This window comes from Symphalangus syndactylus, chromosome 1, assembly GCF_028878055.3.
Source record: "Symphalangus syndactylus isolate Jambi chromosome 1, NHGRI_mSymSyn1-v2.1_pri, whole genome shotgun sequence".
Classification (NCBI taxonomy): domain Eukaryota; kingdom Metazoa; phylum Chordata; class Mammalia; order Primates; family Hylobatidae; genus Symphalangus; species Symphalangus syndactylus.
The window spans coordinates 116,096,585-116,118,591 of NC_072423.2; the positions used below are offsets into that span (position 1 = coordinate 116,096,585).

The 22,007-nt window shown below is 43.6% G+C and overlaps 1 protein-coding gene across 5 annotated transcripts in view; it reads right to left on the reverse strand.

Annotated features, from left to right (window-relative positions):
• Window positions 1–22,007, reverse strand: part of KIF15 (kinesin family member 15) — a 92,754-nt gene that overhangs the window by 10,908 nt on the left and 59,839 nt on the right. For all 5 annotated transcript variants that reach the window (XM_055280389.2, XM_063610869.1, XM_063610878.1 and 2 more), the window contains exons 21-29: window positions 18,710–18,860; window positions 18,426–18,511; window positions 17,366–17,435; window positions 16,612–16,698; window positions 15,210–15,314; window positions 14,268–14,390; window positions 3,904–4,050; window positions 1,860–1,961; window positions 1,084–1,248 (exon numbers count right to left, since the gene is read on the reverse strand). In XM_055280389.2, coding sequence (XP_055136364.1) covers window positions 1,084–1,248; window positions 1,860–1,961; window positions 3,904–4,050; window positions 14,268–14,390; window positions 15,210–15,314; window positions 16,612–16,698; window positions 17,366–17,435; window positions 18,426–18,511; window positions 18,710–18,860 — 1,036 coding nt within the window. The remainder of the gene's footprint in view (window positions 1–1,083; window positions 1,249–1,859; window positions 1,962–3,903; window positions 4,051–14,267; window positions 14,391–15,209; window positions 15,315–16,611; window positions 16,699–17,365; window positions 17,436–18,425; window positions 18,512–18,709; window positions 18,861–22,007) is intronic.

Genomic DNA, 22,007 nt, shown 5'->3' on the forward strand with positions numbered 1-22,007 from the left:
ATGTGCACACCCCACTACTCAGACAACATACCACCAAGTAACTGGGTAAAAACACTATGAGGAAGCTTAAAAAAATGGAAAACAAAGTATTTTAAATTTATCAGAGACTAAAAAAAATCTCTCTAATATATAAAAATGCCCATGAATCAATAAGAAAAATTCCAATGATAGAAAAATGGGTAATGGATATTGTTCACAGAAACAGAAAAACAAGATGCTCAATTTTACTCTTAAGAAAAATATAAATTTAAAATTACATCATTTAGTGCTTTAGCTATTAAATGGACAAAGATCCGAAATTCAGATAGCACCATGAGGTGAGGTTTAAGGAAACATGCTCTCACCTTCATTACTGATGAGAGCATAGCTGGTGCAACCTGTATATGATACTATTGTGTAAAAACCAAACGGGGCAGGAGAGAATGCTTAGAGATGTGGTTATGTATGCATTAAAAAGCTCTAAAAGAAAGGGGCTACCCTGGGAGCCTCCAGGGACAGCAAAGTAGAAGGAATACTTTTCTCTGTCTACCTTTCAGTTCTGTGCTTTTTGAATTTTGTATCCTCAGGATGCTGCTTAGTTTAAAAAATTAAATTGGCCGGGTGCAGTGGCTCACACCTGTAATCCCAGCACTTTGGGAGGCCGAGGTGGGCGGATCATGAGGTCAGGAGATTGAGACCATCCTGGCTAACACGGTGAAACCCCGTCTCTACTAAAAAATACAAAAAATTAGCTGAGCATGGTGGCGGGTGCCTGTAGTCCCAGCTACTCAGGAGGTTGAGGCAGGAGAACGCTGTGAACCTGGGAGGTGGAGCTTGCAGTGAGCCAAAATCGCGCCACTGCACTCCACCCTGGGCGACAGAGGGAGACTCCGTCTCAAACAAAACAAAACAAAACAAAACAAAACAAAACAAAACAAAACAAAAAATTAAATTTACTGGCTGGGCATGGTGGCATATACCTATAGTGCCAGATACTGGGTGGCTGAGGCAGATGGATCACTTGAGCCCAGCCTGGGCAACATAGTGAGACTTGGTCTCTTTAAAAAGAATTAAATTTACTGAGAAAAAAAAAAATCCAGTTACCTTCATTCTGAGGATTTCAGCATTTTTGACTTCTCTGTCTTCATTTAGCTTTGTTACAAGGTGTTCCAAAGAAGTCTTAGAGGCTCTTCCATCTTCTATCTCTTGTTCTTGTGTTTCCAGGAGTTTTGCCAAATGTGTTTGAAAGTGAGGTGGTGTTTTAGGGCTCTAAAATAAAATCACATCTCATCCAAATATCCAATTAAGTGATATTATAAAGATTTCTTTTAAATGTAAATGTCAAGCACATAAAAAATATTCTAGCTACGGCTGGGCATGGTGGCTCACACCTGTAATCCTAGCACTTTGGGAGGCCGAGGTGGATGGACTGCCTAAGCTCAGAAGTTCAAGACCAGCCTGGGCAACACAGTGAAATCCTGTCACTACTAAAATACGGAAAAAAAAATTAGCCAGGTGTGGCAGTGTGCGCCTGTAGTCCCAGCTACTTGGGAGGCTGAGGCAGGAGAATTGCTTGAACCTGGGAGATGGAGGCTGCAGTGAGCCGAGATCATGCCACTGCACTCCAGCCTGGGTGACAGAGCAAGACTCTATCTGCCAAAAAAAAAAAAAAAAAAATTCCACCTACTTAGCTTATTATTCTAATTCTTTTCCAAGGAAATAAAAGACTGGTACTTTCATCAAGTAAAAAGCAGACAGAGAGTATTAGTGAAAATCTTTTTCTTTAAAAAGACAAAGGTATGGTCTTCGTAATTTCCAAATTTTTATCATTTACAAAACTGTTTCTTCCTCCTGAAATAATCTCTTTTTCTGAAAAGTACCTGGGGATCCTCAGCAGCAGAATCCATCACATGTTCTAGTTGCCTCATTTTGAAGTTATATTCATTCTTCTTCTGTTCTACTTCCTCTTTCTTTTGGTTTAGCTGGGAAAATTGAACAAATACAAGGTTACAACTTAGAAAGTAATATGGGGTATATGGTCCAAATAGAAAAGACAAACTTCCCATCACCAATCATCAGGGAAATGCAAATGAAAACCACAATGAGATATCACTTCACACCTAATAGGGATGGCTATCATCAAAAAGATGAAAGATAAGGGTTGGTGAGGTTGTGGAGAAAAGGGAATCCTTGTATACTGTTGGGAATGTAAATTAGCACAGCCATTGTGAAAAATAGTATGGAAGTTCCTCAACAAACTAAACATAGAACTACTGTACGATCCAGCAGTCTCACCTCTGGATATATATCCAAAGGAATTAAAATCTGTCTATTGAAGAGACAGCGGCACTGCCATGTTCTCTGAAGCATTATTCATAATAGCCAAGCTATGGAGTCAACTTAACTGTCTATTGACAGGAGAATGGGTAAAAAAAAATGTGCTATGTACATACACAATGAAATACTACTTAGCCTTAAAAAGGAAGCAAATTCTGTCATTTGTGACAACATGGATGAACCTGGAGGACACTGTTCCAAGTAAAATAAGCCAGCACAGAAAGACAAATACCATACAGTCTCACTTATATGTGGAATCAAAAAAAGTTGAACTCATAGAAATGGAGAGTACCAGAGTCTGGGGGAAGTGAGGGGTGGGAGGAGACATGAATCACCAATGGGAGATGTTGGTCAAAGGGTATAGTTTCAGTTAGACAGGAGGAATACCTTTTGGAGATCTACCGCAGAGCATGGTGATTACAGTTATTAGGTTGATGCAAAAGTAATTGTGGTTTCTTCCCATGGCATATGGAAATATGCTGTATTTACATTATTTCTTCAGAACTTGATTAATAATTTGAAAAGCAGTAAGATATTAAAATAAACCTATGATATTTTTTAAAGTAATTGTGAAATCTAACTTGGTTGCTACTATAACCCAATCATCATCTCCTTTTCTTTTCTTTCTTTTTTTTTTTTTTGAGATGGAGTCTCTCTCTGTCGCCCAGGCTGGAGTGCAGTGGCGCGATCTCGGCTCACTGCAAGCTCCGCCTCCTGGGTTCACACCATTCTCCTGCCTTAGCCTCCCCGAGTAGCTGGGACTACAGGCGCCGGCCACCACGCCCGGCTAATTTTTTTGGTACTTTTAGTAGAGACGGGGTTTCACCGTGTTAGCCAGGATGGTCTTGATCTCCTGACCTCGTGATCCACCCGCCTTGGCCTCCCAAAGTGCTGGGATTACAGGTGTGAGACACCGCGCCCGGCCCCATCTCCTTTTCTCTCACAAATTTATTTATACTTTTAAAAATGTTCCAAGTTTCACAAGTAACAAAACGGTCATCCGACAAAAATACAAAATATAAAATGACAACAACCACCACCAAAAATATGACAAAAGTCAGGCATAACCTCACTGGAGTGGTTAGAACTGGTTGCCATGTGTCAAGGACCTAAGGCAGGTGGGAAGCAGCTGAGCACGTCTCAGTCCAGGTGAGGACACTCCATTAGCTTCCCCTTTGTACATGGAGAAGTTGGCCAGTGCAGGAATGTCATGACAACCTCAACTGTGGATTCCTCCTGTCCCCCATTTTTTTTTTTTTTGAGACAGGGTCTCACTCTGTCACCCAGGCTGGAGTGCAGTGGTGCAATCTTGGCTCACTGCAACCTCCACCTCCCAGGTTCAAGCAATTCTTGTGCCTCAGCCTCCCAAGTAGCTGGGATTACAGGTGAGCGCCACCACGCCCAGCTAACTTTTCTATTTTTAGTAGAGACAGAGTTTCAGTTCACCATGTTGGCCAGACTGCTCTAGAACTCCTTCCTTCAAGGGGACCGCCCACCTTGGCCTCCCAAAATGCTGGGATTACAGGAATGAGCCACTGCACTTGGCCTCTTGTCTCTCATCTTGAGTGACACCTGTGTGTATCTCACCTTGTGCTGAAGTTCCTGAATCAGGGCTTCCTTCTTGGCCAGTTCTTCCTGGGCAGACTGCAGCAGCCCCGAGTGTTTTTTTGAGGCCTCTGTGAGCATGTTCAGCTGCTCAGTGGCATGAGCCAGGTCCTCACAGAGCATATCCCTCTGTTAGGAGACAATCACCATAGTTTCTTAATTGTGGTATTCCAATAAGGATTCCCAAATCATTACTATGTACAACTTTTAACAGACTAAGGAACTTTTATGTAAAAACCTATTTCTTTTGCTTGTGTGCTAATCCATTCTAAGACAAAGTAAGCAGTTAATATTTAGATGAACAGGTCTAGAGATTAACATTATTACTGTAAACGTATACAGGTATCCCAATTGAGGTTTAACTGTACTCTAGGTTTGAGGTTTAATTGCATTCTCCCCTCACCCCCAGGATCTCAAAGCCAATCTCTCTCTCCTGGGGAGGACTCAAAGGTCTCTTGGTTACTTGTTGTCTCACCAATTGACTCTAGTCCTTTATATACTGGAAAGTAAACAGCTGTAAAGATGAGCCTCCATCAGCCAGTTGGGGAGGGGCTGGGCAGTTTGCAGCAGATTGTGATTCATTGTCATAGACCATCAAAGTTTCAGGAAGTAGCTTTGTGGAAAGTGGCACAGAAAATTAGAAGTCCTATAGGTTGCATACATAATTTCTATGTACACAGTATATGTGATTCCTCCCAAATTAGAGCAGATACTGCTTAACCTTCTTCTCCTTTCCAAATGTACATGTATGTATGTAGGTATGTGTGTGCATATATATATATATACACACACACACATATATGTGTGTACATATACATGTACATATACATGGATATACACACTCAGATATATATACACACATATAAACACACACTTTTAGAAAACTTGACACATCACAAACATTTTTGCATGTACTCACTCTTTTCACTGTGTGGACTCCATTTCACCTTATGGATGTACCACAATTTAATCCATCACTAAATATTTTGGTTGATTTGAATTTTTCACTATTCTATGCACTTCATTCTTATATCTAGATTATTTCTCTAGGCTGAATTTTTAAAAGTGCAAACTCAAAGGATATGTAAAAAATATAAGGCTACATATTACCAGACTACCTCCCCAAAGGCTGAACATAAACTCCTCCAGAAGTTTGAGTAATCATCCTTGTCTGCACATCTTCCTTGGGTCTTAAGCTTTACCAGTTATAAGATTAGAAAATAGCTCTTATTTTAATTTGTGAAACTGGCCCAACTGTCCCCTAGAACTGATGTTTATGGTTTCTTTTGAATAAACATAGAAATTGGCCCTCCCAGTCTTAAAACTTAAGAAAGTTACATTTGTCTTATCTGAGTTCCTTTCTCAGGGAACCAACCATCAAGCATCCCAGATAAGATCAAGGAACTGAAACTTACCAGATCATGGCAACCGGACAAATGAGATGCCAGGCCCCTCACCTGTCATGGCTACCTAACTGACAACCTGTTTCCTGTTAAGCAACTCCTTTTCCTTACCCCTCCCTAATTCCTGCTTTTCTACACATGGTTACCTTTCTTGCTATATAAACTCCCAATTTTAGTCAGTCAGGGAGAAGGATTTGAGACTGATCTCCTATCTTGGCTATGGCACTCATTTAAAGTCTTCTTCACTGGCAATACTCCTTGACTCAGTGATTGGCTTTCTGTGTGGTAAGCAACCAGACCTGGGCTGAACTCCTGATGTTTCAGGAACATTTGCATGTCTCTGATTCCAAAGAAGTCTTGTGCCACTATATTCCTTCTTTGGGGAGCTACCTATGTCCATTTTCCACCAGCCATGTTTCTATCCTTCTCCTGAAGGATAAATTAAGGTGGTAAAATACTTTGTCATCAGTTGCAAATATTTTCCCCATCTGTTGTTACAATTTTTGTTAATCCTTCTTCCTTCCTTCCTTCCCTTCCTTCCCTTCCTTCCCTTCCTTCCATTCCTTCCCTTCCTTCCCTTCCCTCCCTCCCTCCCTTCTTTTCTTTCTTTCTTTCTTTCTTTCTTTTTCTTTCTTTCTTTCTTTCTTTCTTTCTTTCTCTCTCTCTCTCTCTCTCTCTCTCTCTCTCTCTCTTTCTTTCTTTCTTTCTTTCTTTCTTCCTCTCTCTCTCTCTCTCTCTCTTTCTTTCTTTCCCTCTCTGGCCCAGGCTACAATCTACTCGGCTTGCTGCTGCCCGCGCCGCGGACTGCCTGGGACTGCCGGCGCCCGCCACCGCTGCCTGCCTTTTCTCCTTTGGATGCAGGCATGCGTTCGCCATCTTGGCCACGCTGGTCGCCAGCTCCTGACGCCGAGTGCTCTGCCCGCCTCAGCCTCCCGAGGTACTGGGACTACAGACGGAGTCTCGCTCACCCAGTGCTCGGTGTTGCCCGGGCTGGAGGGCGGTGGCGTGGTCTGGCCTCGCGGCAGCCTCTACCCCCCGGCCGCCTGCCTTGGCCTGCCAGGGTGCTGGGATTGCAGCCCCTGCCCGGCCGCCGCCCCATCTGGAAGGTGGGGAGCGCCTCTGCCCGGCCGCCCCGTCTGGGAGGTGAGGAGCACCTCTGCCCGGCCGCCCCGTCTGGGAGGTGAGGAGCGCCTCTGCCCGGCCGCCCCGTCTGGGAGGTGAGGAGCGCCTCTGCCCGGCCGCCCCGTCTGGGAGGTGAGGAGCGCCTCTGCCCGGCCACCCACCGTCTGGGAAGTGAGGAGCGCCTCTGCCCGGCCACCCACCGTCTGGGAGGTGAGGAGCGCCTCTGCCCGGCCGCCCCGTCTGGGAGGTGAGGAGCGCCTCTGCCCGGCCGCCCCGTCTGGGAGGTGAGGAGCGCCTCTGCCCAGCCACCCACCGTCTGGGAAGTGAGGAGCGCCTCTGCCCGGCCACCCACCGTCTGGGAAGTGAGGAGCGCCTCTGCCCGGCCACCCACCGTCTGGGAAGTGAGGAACCCCTCTGCCCGGCCACCCACCGTCTGGGAAGTGAGGAGCGCCTCTGCCCGGCCACCCACCGTCTGGGAAGTGAGGAGCGCCTCTGCCCGGCCACCCACCGTCTGGGAAGTGAGGAGCGCCTCTGCCCGGCCACCCACGGTCTGGGAAGTGAGGAGCGCCTCTGCCCGGCCACCCATGGTCTGGGAAGTGAGGAGCGCCTCTGCCCGGTCACCCATCGTCTGGGAAGTAAGGAGCGCCTCTGCCCGGCCACCCACCGTCTGGGAAGTGAGGAGCGCCTCTGCCCGGCCGCCCCGTCTGGGAAGTGAGGAGCGCCTCTGCCCGGCCGCCCCGTCTGGGAAGTGAGGAGTGCCCCTACCCGGCCGCCCCGTCTGGGAAGTGAGCAGCGCCTCTGCCCGGCCGCCCCGTCCGGGAAGAAGTGAGGAGCGCCTCTGCCCGGCCGCCCCATCCAGGAAGAAGTGAGGAGCGCCTCTGCCCGGCCGCCCCGTCCGGGAAGAAATGAGGAGCGCCTCTGCCCGGCCGCCCCGTCCGGGAAGAAGTGAGGAGCGCCTCTGCCCGGCCGCCCCGTCCGGGAAGAAGTGAGGAGCGCCTCTGCCCGGCCGCCCCGACCGGGAAGAAGTGAGGAGCGCCTCTGCCCGGCCGCCCCGTCCGGGAAGAAGTGAGGAGCGCCTCTGCCCGGCCGCCCCGTCTGGGAAGTGAGGAGCGCCTCTGCCCAGCCGCCCCGTCCGGGAAGAAGTGAGGAGCGCCTCTGCCCGGCCGCCCCGTCCGGGAAGAAGTGAGGAGCGCCTCTGCCCGGCCGCCCCGTCTGGGAGGTGAGGAGCGCCTCTGCCCGGCCACCCATCGTCTGGGAGGTGAGGAGCGCCTCTGCCAGGCCACCCATCGTCTGGGAGGTGAGGAGCGCCTCTGCCCGGCCGCCCCGTCCGGGAAGAAGTGAGGAGCGCCTCTGCCCGGCCGCCCCGTCCGGGAAGAAGTGAGGAGCGCCTCTGCCCGGCCGCCCCGTCTGGGAGGTGAGGAGCGCCTCTGCCCGGCCACCCATCGTCTGGGAGGTGAGGAGCGCCTCTGCCAGGCCACCCATCGTCTGGGAGGTGAGGAGCGCCTCTGCCCGGCCACCCATCATCTGGAAAGTGAGGAGCGCCTCTGCCCGGCTGCCCCATCTGGGAAGTGAGGAGTGCCTCTGCCCGGACACCCATCGTCTGGGAGATGAGGAGCGCCTCTGCCCGGCCGCCCATCGTCTGGGAAGTGAGGAGCGCCTCTGCCCGGCCACCCATCGTCTGGGAAGTGAGGAGCGCCTCTGCCCGGCCACCCATCGTCTGGGAAGTGAGGAGCGCCTCTGCCCGGCCACCTATCGTCTGGGAAGAAGTGAGGAGCGTCTCTGCCTGGCCGCCCCGTCTGGGAAGTGAGGAGCCCCTCTGCCCGGCCGCCCCGTGTCTGGGTAGAAGTGAGGAGCTCCTCTGCCTGGCCGCTCCGTCTGGGAGGTCTACCACGGAGGCCAGAAGCAATGTGGGGGCTGGACGTGGTGGCTCACGCCTGTGGTCCCGGCACTCTGGGGGGCGAGGCGGGTTGATCACTTCGGACTAGGAGTTCGAGACCAGTCTGGCCAACTTGGCGAAACATGAAGAATACAACAGACAAACCAACCAACCAACTCAATGACAACAAAACAGGTCTACCCTGGAGTCATACTCTAATTTTTTCTATTTTCCTCCCTTTCTGATCCTTTATCCCACTTTCTTTTTCTTCCTCTTCCTTCTCCCTCTTCTTTGTCAAATAGAGGATTGAGTTATTATCACTGATCCATATAAAGTCCCTCTCTCATTTATTTTAACTCCCACCCCCATTTCTATTCCCCGACTTCCCATGTGCAACCTTCCTAATATGTTTGATACGCATCTTTTTGTTTGTATGTATTTTTAGAAAATGTTTATTGTTTTTTGTATGCAAAAAAAATTAATAAAAAAAAAAAAAAAAAGAATTTTTGTTAATACTGTATAATCTTCCCTTATGAGTTCTAATCTTTATATCAAGATATTTTCAAAGAGTCACATAATCTCAAGATTTTTTTATGTATTTATATTTTTTCTTCTCCTTAAAAAAAAAATTATTTATTTATTTATTTTTTTGGACATAGTCGTGCTCTGTCACCCAGATGGGGTGCAGTGGTGTGATCTCATCCAACTGTAACCTCCACCTCCCAGGTTCAAGCAATTATCATGCCTCAGCCTCCTGAGTAGTTGGGATTACAGGTGTATACCACCACACCTGGCTAATTTTTCTAATTTTTGTATTTTTAGTAGAGACGGGGTTTTGTCATGCTGGGCAGGCTGGTCTTGAGCTCCTGGCCTCAAGTGATCCACCTGCCTTGGCCTCCCAAAGTTCTGGGATTACAGGTGTGAGTCACCGTGCCCATCCCTCCTTTTGTTTTTTTAGAGATGGCTCTTGCAACATTACCCAGGCTGGACTTGAACTACTGGACTCAAGCAATCGTCCCACATCAGCCTCCTGAGTAGCTGGGACTACAGGTGTGCGTTACCATGCCTGGCTTGTATTTTTATTTTCTAGTACTTCTATGATGTCATCATTTGCACAGAACTCTAATCCATGTAAAAATTGTTTTGGCTTTGATATCTTTTCAAATTGGTCAGACAATTTTTCCCAACACATATATTGACTAAACCCACTCTTTCTTCACTGTTGAGAAATACTTCCTTTACCATTACACTAAATTCCTTCATATGCACTGCTGTCTATTTGTGGATGTTCAAAGTTGTTGCAATGATCTCTCTATTATCAGTCCAACACTGGATATGGTTACCATTTAGCTTACAAATCTCTCTGCATTATTGTTTTTCTAAGTTTTGTTGGTAAATCTTGTGTATTTTTTTCAAAGGAACCTTAAAATCATCAGTTTTTTATATTGGGATTTGAGGCCAGGCATGGTGGCTCACACCTGTAATCCTAGCAATTTGGGAGGCTGAGGCAGGGGAGGATCACTTGAGTTTAGGAGTTCGAGACCAGTGTGGGCATCATAGTGAAACCTCATCTCTACAAAAAAATACCAAAAATTAGCCAGGCGTGGTGGTGCACATCTGTAGTCCCAGCTACTTGGGAGGCTGAGGTGGCAGGATCACTTAAGCCCAGGAGTTCAAGGCTGCAGTGAGCCATGATCGCATTACTACACTCCAGCCTGGGTGACAAAACAAGACCCTGTCTCAAAAAATAAATAAATAAATTGGGATTTGAAGTGGAATTCCATAAATTTCTGTTTCTAAAACGACAGGGTCTTCCTGTCCAAGTCTCCCTTTAGATCCTTTTATTGAAGTCTCTTTTCATGTTGCTTGGAAAGTTTTATATTCTTAACAATTGTCCAATATTCTCCCTAAGATTTTGATACACTATATTATTTCTGTGAAAGAGGACTTTTAAAAGCTCCTGTTATGTTTTTAAACTGTTTATTTAATATTATGTATTATTTTAATTATAACATATTATATATTATAATAATCTATAATAAAGCTATTCTTTATTATTATTTTTTGAGATGGAGTATTGCTCTGTCGCCCTAGCTGAAGTGCAGTGGCGCGATCTCGGCTCGCTGCAACCTCTGCCTCCCGGGTTCCAGCGATTCTCCTACCTCAGCTTCCCAAGTAGCTGGGACTATAGGCACGTGCCACCACGCCCAGTTAATTTTTTTTTTTTTTTTTTTGTATTTTTAGTAGAGGCGGGGTTTCACCATGTTAACCAGGATGGTCTCCATCTCCTGACCTTGTGATCCACCTACCTCGGCCTCCCAAAAAGTGCTGAGATTGCAGGCGTGAGCCACGGTGTCCGGCCCCAGTAAAGCTATTCTTTCTTTAATATTCAATTTCTTTTAATATCCCTTAGAGAAGTTTTATGTCCTTAACAGTTGGTACAAACTCTCTCCTAAGGTTTTAATGCTTTTGGTTGTTTTTGTGAACGGAATTTTTTAGTTCCAATATTGCTAAATGGTTATTAATGGCATATAGTAAATATTATTTTTAAGACTAATTTGTAACTGATTACTAAACTCAATATTCTAATAGATATTCAGACAGTATTTTGGAGTTTCCATGTAGACACTCATGACCATCTGCAAATAACAGTCACTTTCTCTCAGTTTTTATAATATTTGTATCCCACGTAGTATTTCCATTTTACTGCACTGGCTAAGTACTCATATTGTTGAAAAACATTGATATATGAACAATTTGAATATACTGAACAATTCACAAACCATAGCCATAAAACTAAATTTTAGTTAATAAAGACTGAAGATAAGTACAAAGGGAATGTGAATTAGCTGTTTATAGGGTCAATTCCACTTGAATCTAAAATGTATGAATCTAAAATACGATATTTAAATCTAAATACAATATTCGTAGTCACACTTTATTTTTAAGAAGAAACAAGAAAGCAAGGAAGGAAGGAAGAGCTTTTAGGTAAACAGGCATGAGTTTTCATTATTTACCTACTCCCACTCAAATAGCGAGATTTCCTTTTTACTTTGTCAATAGTCAGTATGAAACTGAATTTTTAGCCCATCATCTTATACTTTATAGGGGACCCTAGGTTGTGGCTTCTGTGTACTAACTTTTCAATTGGCTTGCTAAAACTATTTCCAGCTGACACATACTGAGCAGTTACAAGGAGCCAGACACAGTTCTAAGCACTTTCCATGTATTATCTCAGTTCATCTTTACAACACCTTATGCCAGTGGCCCCCAGCCCCCAGGCCACAGACTGGTATCAGTCTGTGGCTTGTTAGGAACTGGGCTGCACAGCAGAAGGAAAGCAAGCGCAGCTTCATCTGTATTTACAGCTGTTCCCCATCACGCACATTATTGCCTGAGCTCCGCCTCCTGTCAAATCAGTGGCAGCATTAGATTCTCACAGAAGCATGAACTCTATTGCAAACTGCGTGCCAGGGATCTCGTTTGGGCACTCCTTGTGAGAATCTAATGCCTGATGATCTGTCACTATTTCCCATCACCCCTGGATAGGACCATCTAGTTGCAGGAAAACAAGCTCAGGGCTCCCACTGATTCTACATTATGGTGAGTTGTACAATTATTTTATTATATATTACAATGTAAATATAATAATAGAAATAAAGTACACAGTAAATGTAATGTGCTTGAATCATCCAGAAACCAGCCCCCCTCACCCTCCTGGTCTAAGGAAAAGTTGTCTTCCACTAAACTGGTCCCTGGTGCCAAAAAGGCTGAGGACCACTGCCTTATGCAGTAGGAAGTACTGTTATCTCTACAGATATGGCAAATGAAGTACAGGGAGAAATTTAACTTCACCAAGGTCACACAGCTAGAATTCCAACTCCATAATCTGTGCTCTTAATAACTTGTTACTATTCTACCCTTACTTTCCTTTTATTCTAATTTTTGTTGTCTACTTTAATCTTTTTTTTTTTTTTTTGAGATGGAGTCTCGATCTGTCGCCCATGCTAGAGTGCAGTGGCATGATCTCAGCTTGCTGCAACCTCTGCCTCTTGGATTCAAACCATTTTCCTGCCTTGGCCTCCTGAATAGCTGGGATTACAGGCACGCACCACCACACCCAGCTAATTTTTGTAGTTTTAGTAGGGATGGGGTTTCGCCATGTTGGCCAGGCTGGTCTGGAACTCCTGACCTCAAGTGATCCACCCGCCTCGGCCTCCCAAAATGCTGGGATTACAGGTGTGAGCCACCACATCTGGCCTATTTTAATCTTATATCTTATGTGTGTTAGTAGCTTCAAATCCTTTCTGCAATGTAGCAAGATATAAACACAAATTACTAGGAATAGCCATCTTGGATATCTACCCCACGGGTCCTTAAAATTCAAACCTGGTATGTATAAAATGCATCTCATTAACTTTCCATGGGCCTCTATTCTTTCCATCTGAAATGTGCACAGAACCATTCAGTCCTCCAGGCTAGAAAGCTTGGTGCCCACTCTGACTGCTTCTTCCCTTCATGGTACATATCCAGCTGGACACCAACAACTGTCACCTGTAGCTCTGAAACACTTCCCAACTCTATTTCACCCCTATCCCCACTAGCATTTCTTGGCTCAGACCTCATGACCTTCTGCCTGGGTTCAATGTCTATGCAGTTTTGGTTTCCTAAAAGATACAGCTGATGTTCCTCAAGACACTTCACTACACAGGCTCAGTCTGGCTCCACTTCATTGCCAGCACCTTGTGTTGGCCACCCTGACTGCTTGCTGTGCTTGGTACACTCCACATACGTTCACACTGCCAAGCTTCCCTCTCTGGCAAAGTTGTGTACAAATACTCTCTCTTCTGAGGAGGTCTTTAGAATTTCCCCTGGCAGAATTATTCCCCTCCCTCCCTTTTCTGTGCCCCCAGGTTATTACATCATATTACACATATCTCTTAAGCTAGAATGCATGCTTTGATGTAAGTAACAGTGTTTTTCAATCATCTTTCCATTCCCAAATGCCAGGCCGGGTACAGGTTGTATAGTAGGTGGATTCAATATTTGTTGAATTTGTTTCATGGGTAGCATAGGTTAGCCAAAACCCCTTTATTTCTAAAGCAAATACAGAACAGTTTATACAATAGGTTATCATCTGTGTGGGAAAAAAGTAAGGCTAAAATTATATAGGATTGCTTAAAATATCTCTTGAAAGTTACACAAGAAACTAATAACATGGAGGTAGCTGAGGAATAGGAAGGGCTGGAAGAAAATCCATATTGCTCCTAGCTTATATACTAATTTTTAAAAAGATAAGTTCACATCATCAACAACAAAAAAACTTCCTTTAGCTGTAGGTTAAAAATTAACCTGTACTGCTTAATTTTTAAAAAGATAAATTTACATCAACAAAAACAAAAATAAAACTTATCTTCGCTAAAATGCAAAAGACAACCCTGAAATCAGCCTGTTTAAACAGCCCTTTTCTGCTGTCTGCTACTACCACTGCATCCAATTAAATGCAGTTTCCACTCTGCTCCCCTTATAGGGGTCAGTTATAGGAAGTTAACGTGGTGTCAGCAAAAATGATGGAAAATAGATCAGCTAGATAAAATACTTTTGGTGAAATTATTATACATAATTATTTGTATTATTATACACTATACAATAATACATTAGTAGTATACAAATACTATCTCCTCAAAGGAGACGGTATATGTATAAGACTGCCAGAGGAGGAAGCTTGGCAGCGTGAACGTGGGTGGAGCATCTCAGGCACAGCAAGCAGGCAGTAAGGTAGAGGTAGAGTGAGCCTGTGTAGTGAAGTGTCTTGAGGAACATCAGCTGTATAAGAATTATTTCCTTAAAAATCCTGTATTTATTCATTAATAACTTCCACACACAAATACAGATATTGACAAGTAATAAGGCAAACAAAGAAGCTGTGATGCATTAATACCTACCTCTATGTCCTCAGAAAGTATTCTCAGCCTAAGGGTTTCTTTCAGATCCAGAATATCCACTTCCTGCTTCTTGATCAACACTCTGCTCTCTTCTCTGTCAACCAAAGCAGAGTTGTATTTGCACTGTAGAAAAGAAAGTCATGCTGTAAGAGCCATTTTATTACCTGTTTCTAGATTAAAATAACAAGAATGAGTCTGGGTTCCAAAGTGATGACAAGATTAACACAAGATAATTCAATAAATACTTGCTGACTGAAGGAATAGAAGAATAAGTGCACGAATGGTGAAGAGAAATGGAAAAGTCCTCTAAGTATCAGTGAAAAAAACATTGGGTTTGTCATCTACTGCCTTCAGAAATAAACATGGAGTGCGGCAAGCTCCCTGTAGAGCAGAGGAGTGAGGAGGAATGACAAAAGCCTTCACCTTGACCCAGAGGAGAAAAGCATCAACATTGAACTCAGATACATGCTGACAAAATAAGTAGTTAACTTTAGGAAATGATATTGTGTCCAACATTGGGGAAACAAACTCACTTTCTAAATTATTAATGTCTCTGAACTTAACTACTGTGTTACTTTTTCCTCAAAGCCACTAAAAAACACCACATTTGCCTTAACTGTTACGGCCAGCAACCAGCCTGTTTTCTTATCCAGTTTATACCGGCATTCCCAAAGAGTGCACAGAGAACATTGTCCCAGATGAGTGAAACCTGAGAAACACTGCAGCCTACATTGTCTCCCAGAGATACATACTACACACTTCCATAATAATGACTCTGCAAGTCCTACAAACACACAAACCTGTTGAGCTTTATTTAACTAGAATTTCCAAACTTATTTGACCACAGAATCTTTTTTTCTGGTGGAGCATCTGTTAAACTCTTGAAAAGTCTGTGAAATGTCTCATGCTCAAATTTAACATCTTGTTGGTGACCGAACTTACATTTATGTCCTTCAGTTCTTGTTTCAGGGTGTCTATAGTTTCTGTTTTCTCACAGACTGATGTTCTTAGCTCCTGGATCTGGTTCATGAGGTCAGCTACAACTTTCTGATGAGGACAGAAATAATATCTTCATACCCAATAACATTAAGGAGAAGAAAATTTTTAAATGGTAAATCACTTATCTTTCCTAATGGCAATATGTCAATTTTATTTTAGTAAAAGATCATATGTCACATTAGTATCAATTTATATATATATAATATATATACATATATATAATACACACACACACACACACACACACACACACACACACATATACATATATTTTTGTTTTTTTGAGACGGAGTCTCGCTGTGTCACCCAGGCTGGAGTGCAGTGGCGCGATCTCGGCTCACTGCAAGCTCCGCCTCCCAGGTTCACGTCATTCTCCTGCCTCAGCCTCCCAAGTAGCTGGGACTACAGGCGCCTGCCACCACGCCCAGCTAATTTTTTGTATTTTTAGTAGAGACGGGGTTTCACTGTGTTAGCCAGGATGGTCTTGATCTTCTGACCTCGTGATCCGCCCACCACAGCCTCCCAAAGTGCTGGGATTACAGACATGAGCCACTGTGCCTGGCATCAATTTATATTTTAATGGCTTTATAATTTTTTTTTTTTTTTTGAGACAGAGTTTCGCTCTTGTTGCCCAGACTGGAGTGCAATGGTGTGATCTTGGCTCACCGCAACCTCCGCCTCCCGGGTTCAAGCAATTCTCCTGCCTCAGCCTCCCGAGTAGCTAGGATTACAGGCATGTGCCACCACACCTGGCTAATTTTGTAATTTCAGTAGAGATGGGGTTTCTCCCTGTTGGTCAGGCTGGTCTTGAACTCCTAACCTCAGGTAATCCACCTGCCTTGGCCTCCCAAAGTGCTGGAATTACAGGCGTGAGCCACTGTGCCCAGTCTATAATATTTCATTTAATCATTTGTTTTGGTTTTATGAATGTATATGAGCTAGACATAGAAGAATTTTATATCTAATTTTAAACTTGGACATATATACTATTTTTATTATTCTAGTTAAAGTCAACACCAGGGATTTGAAAATTTGTATCATGGGACTTAGAGTCAACAAGAAAGGGTCACACTAATATCAGCATCCTAGTTAAAAGGGTAGGATGCGTTTTAGAAACACTGCCATCCAAAGTGACAGTAGTTTGTACTTGAAGTTACATGGCAAATTAAGTGGAAGACCTCATTCTCTAGCAACCTTGGAGGATGAACAAGGCTTAACTGCATACAGAAATATTCATACTATCTATTGGTCACCCTGGAGGTGCAAGAAGAGGTAGGAGAACAAAATGTTAAACTAGCATTTATAAGAAAATGCACAGAGAGATGTAGCTTCAAACTCTACCAACCTTATCAGAATCTCTAGACTTTTCCAAGAAACTGATCACTTTTTCAGTAGCAAGCAAGTTCTCTTCTAGTTTCTGTACTTTTGCTATCTATAGTGAAAAAGAAATATTTTTAGAAGAATAATTAAATCACAAAGTTAACCACATACACAGATAAACAAGTTGAAAGCAGCTTTTCATATTATAGAGTCTACGCTAGGAGTAATACTTGAAAATGATAAATCAGGTTGAAAGACAGTGATTTTGTGCTACCAGGAGACTACCAACAAATTATTATTGTAATCCTCTGGGAGTTAGAAAAACAAGAGTTGAAAAACAATAGGCTCATGCCTGTAATCCCAGCACTTTGGGAGGCCAAGGTGGGTGGATCACTTGAGCTCAGGAGTTCGATCCTGGGCAACATGGTGAAACCCCATCTCTATAAAAAGTACAAAAATTTAGCCAGGCATAGTGGTGCATGCCCATAGTCCCAGCTACTCGAGAGGCTGAGGTGGGAAAATCACCTGAGCTTGGAAAGTCAAGGCTACAGTGAGCCATCACTGTGCTGCTGCACTGCAGCCTGGGTGACAGAGTGAGAAACTGTCTTAAAAAAAGAAGAAAATAATAAAATTAAAAATAATAGAACCAGCCCCAAATTCCATTTCTTTCTTACTAATTTCTAACATCTGGAAGCTGAATCATTATAATAAGCCTTTTAGGTATCAGGAATAAAAGTTATAAACTTCAAATTCTAGAGTTAGAGTAACAGGAAATTTACCTGCTGCTCACACTTGGCCATCTCTTTCTGTTTCTCCTGACGTACAGCCTCAAGAACTTTTAAGATTTCTCTGGAAGAGAATAATTATCTTTTACCCCTGACTTCATTCAATGAAAACAGGAACTGAATCTGTTAGTACAGAAGAGATTAAGTGCAAATGAACTTTGTTAGGCACACCCTTGGTGTCAGGCATTACCTTCCAGTGGGGATCAGAAATTTGAACCCATTTCTTCAACAATTATTCAATGAGAACCCATTTTTGTGCCATGACTGTTTTTCCTCAGAGTGTTTAGTACTCCTAAATACAACATATGTCATATAGTATTTGTTTATTACCTGTCTCCCTGTGCTAGAAGTTAAAATCCATGAGGACAGGGATGTTTTGTTCACTGTTTCACTTCTAAATGTTCTGGCATTCACCAGATCAGTGCCTGGCTTGTTGGATATCAGTAAATGTTTGAATAAATGAGTAAATGTCAATTGCTTGTCTCTCAACTGGATGTAAGCTCTACGTTCACCACTGTATACCAGGGCCTAGAAGAAAATCAACCTCATAGGAAGAACTCCATAAGTACCTACTGAGTAAACAAATTCTTCTCATTAGAGTGACTCTCAGCCTAGTGAGTGAGGCCCAAAGATTCACTGAGATTACCAAACAGAGGAACCTGGAAAGAGGGAAGAAATATGGCAGCGTTCCTGTTAGGGGACATTCCTGGTAGAAAAAGATTTGTAGACACAGAAATAAAAATCTGTCTCCTCCTTCCAATAATAAAGAGTTAGAAGTCATCTTATTATATATTTGCTGTGACTTATTTACAGAGGCCCTGAGTTCTGATTACCACCAATTGCTATTCATTTAAAAGTACTATAGCTAGTTGTTACATGTTTTGAAAAATTAAGTTTCTCCACATAGCTATTTATACAAATGAACCTGCTGTTGCTTTTGGAATGCTTTAAAAAAATAACTCTTTACGGGGAAATAAAAAAAAAAAAACAAGATTAAGAATGTGGTAATAATTAATATTCTAGTATACTAGTAGAAAATATAAATAGCACTCACTTAGAACTGTTTTCTTTATCTTCTTCAAACTGTAATGATAATTTGTTATTGCGTTCTTTTTCTGCCTCAAGAAGCTCCATCAAATTCTAAAAGACAACATTAGATTTTAAGCAACTGTTACTAGTAATGCGTAGTCAACGAACATGTCAAGTACTTTCTACATGGCAGGCACTGTGGGCAAGTATAGCAAAGAAGGAGGAAAGGACAGTCCTTGTCCTACACTCAAAAGGACAGTCACAGATGCAGGACAAATTCACCAATTACCAACCCCCTTCTTAACATACATTCAGATCAGATTTCAGAGTTTCATTTTCTTTTTTGCCGTTTTGGAGGTTTCTTGAAAGTTGGTCAATCTCAAATTTCATTATTTCTTGTAAGTTGTCATAGGAATCCTGTAGGCAGACTTTGCTCTCAAGCAGCTTTTCGTTTTCTAACCTTTATAAGGAAAACATTTTAAAAATGGTAAATAAACATTTAATGTATTTCTATTAATCAGATCATCTGCAGTTCAATTTATCCCATCTACAGCCCATTCCCAACTCACATAAGCCTCGAGTGATATAAGGCTCCTTATGGACCTGTGTGAAATGTCCATGATGCACAAACATGTGAGACACACTGGACCACAGAGTTGTTTGGTAGGAACAGAAAAGACAAGTAGGAGCATTAGCTTGCAGGCATCACTTCCTCATTCTCTCTCCATGGCTTCAACCAGACATGCTTAATTGATGAGCAATTTATAGTGATTAGACTCATTTAGGGGTTTCCAGACCTAACGCTCACGTAAGCCAGGTATTGGCTGTTAAATTCCAAGTTTTATTGATAGCTCAACTCCAACTATTCATACATCCTCTCAGCTCTAGGAACATTAAGATGACAATGTGACTTTGATTTAAGCAAGAGAGAAACTATTTTTGGAAGGTAATTACTGCTTTTTTTGGTTTTCATCCTTTTATTTCCCTCCTGAGTAAGCTGTAGCACCTTCAAGAATCCAGAGCTCAGCCAAGAACTACCACACAATCAATCTGACCTCTGGATCATCCAAAGCAGATGTACAGAAGGTTATTTTATATGGAATATCTGCTGTACTAACTTAAAGCAGAGCAGAAGCAGCAAATCATAAAGTGGTGTAAATCAGTTGCTAAAGATAGATACATGGGCAATAGATGGTAGGGAAGGGGAACGTATTTACGTATTTATGGCATAAACTATATAGATATAGATACATAAAGTAGACAAAATAATTCAAGAAACACATAGCAGTGTCATGCTGTTTCATTCACAGGCCTTAACAACCATTGAAGGCCACAGTGGAATACAAGCAGCCCAGTAAATGATGTACTTAAATTGGAGACACTGAGAAGGTTAAACTGTGTTCAGTGTATTTAAAAAGCTAGGAAGAGGCTGGGCACAGTGGCTCATGCCTCTAATCCCAGCACTTTGGGAAGCTGAGGTGGGTGGACTGCTTGAGCTCAGGGGTTTGAAAACAGCCTGGGCAACATGGTGAAACTCTGTCTCTACAAAAAATACAAAAATTAGCTGGGTGCACTGGCATGTGCCTGTAGTCCCAGCTATGTGGGGAGCTGAGGTGGGAGGACAGCTTGTGCCCAGGATATCGAGGCTGCAGTAAGCCGTGTTTATGCCACTGGGCTCCAGTCTGGGTGACAAAGTGAGACACTGTCTCAAAAACAAACAAACCTAGGAAGTATTTAATGATGAAAATAGAATTTAAGTACGTTGCAAAATATAGTGGATTCTTAACATTTTTTGATGTAGTTCAACTGTGACATACAAACATTAGGAAATTAAGATCCCATGAGATTAGTGACTTCAAAAGAAATTACACAAAATAGTTTGAGGTGAGGCCAAGATTATTAGATCCAGTGATTCAGAAGTTAAAACAAATGCTAAGGGTAAGAGAAGGCAACAGTGCACCTGCGATAAGTTATCAATAAATTACCTATTTTGTTTAACTAATTTGAGTTGGGTTATACCACTTGCACTTCAAGTAGATTACAGGCCAATCAGACAGCTAGATAAGTGGACTTGGTGCTGGGGAAATGGGACAGGGTGGTGGAGGCTGTGCTGACCCAGACAGCACATTCTGTCTCTAAAGAGAAAGGAGTGAGTTTTGCAGCAACTGATGGCTGCCATGCAGGGATGTGGGCCTAGTGGTACCAAATAGTATGACTTCGCTAGAGAATGCTGAAATATAGATTTTTATAAGAAAACACTCAATTTTTAAAATGCTATGTTCATTTATTTTTCTTTAGCCACTGGGCAGTCCTAAGAAAAATGTATATGAATTAGGCAAGATGGCTAAATAGGAAGAGCTGCAGTCTGCAGCTCCCAGCGTGATCGATGCAGAAGATGGGTGATTTTTACATTTCCAACTGAGGTACCTGGTTCATCTCATTGGGACTGGTTGGACAGTGGGTGCAGACCACGGAGGGCAAGATGATGCAGGGCGGGCATCGCCTCACCCAGGAAGCACAAGGGGTAGGGGAATTTCCCTTTCTTAGCCAAGGGAAGCCATGACAGACTGTACCTGGAAAAATGGGACACTCTCGCCCTAAGACTGAGCTTTTCCAATGGTCTTATCAAATGGCACACCAGGAGATTATATCCCGCACCTAGCTCGGTGGGTCCCACGCCCACGGAGCCTCGCTCACTGCTAGCACAGCAGTCTGAGATCGACCTGTGAGGCAGCAGCCTGGCAGGAGGAGGGCCATCCACCATTGCTGAAGCTTGAGTAGGTAAACAAAGCGGCCTGGAAGCTTGAACTGGGTGGAGCCCACCACAGCTCAGCAAGGCCGGCTGTCTCTATAGATTTCACCTCTGGGGGCAGAGCATAGCTGAGCAAAAGGCAGCAGAAACTTCTGCAGACTTAAACATCTCTGTCTGACAGCTCTGAAGAGTATAGCGGTTCTCCCAACATGGTGTCTGACAGCTCTGAAGAGTACAGCGGTTCTCCCAACACGGTGTTTCAGCACTGAGAATGGACAGACTGCCTCCTCAAGTCGGTGCCTGATCCCTGTGTAGCCTAACTGGGATACACCTCCCAGTAGGGGCCAACTGACACTTCATACAGGTGGGTGCCCCTCTGGGACGAAGCTTCCAGAGGAAGGATCAGGCAGCAATATTTGCTGTTCTGCAGCCTCCGCTGGTGATACCAAGGCAAACAGGGTCTGGAGTGGACCTCCAGCAAATGCCAACAGAGCTGCAGCTGAGGGACCTGACTGTTAGAAGGAAAACTAACAAACAGAAAGGAATAGCATCAACATCAACAAAAAGGGCATCCACACCAAAACCCCATCTGTAGGTCACCAACATCAAAGACCAAAGGTAGATAAAACCACAAAGATGGGGAGAAACCACAGAAGCTGAAAATTCTAAAAACCAGAGCACCTCTTCTCATCCAAAGGATTGCAGCTCCTCGCCAGCAATGAATGGAACAAAGCTGGATGGAGAATGACTTTGACAAGTTGACAGAAGTAGGCTTCAGAAGGTCGGTAATAACAAACTTCTCCAAGCTAAAGGACCATGTTCAAACCCATTGCAAGGAATCTAAAAACCTCGAAA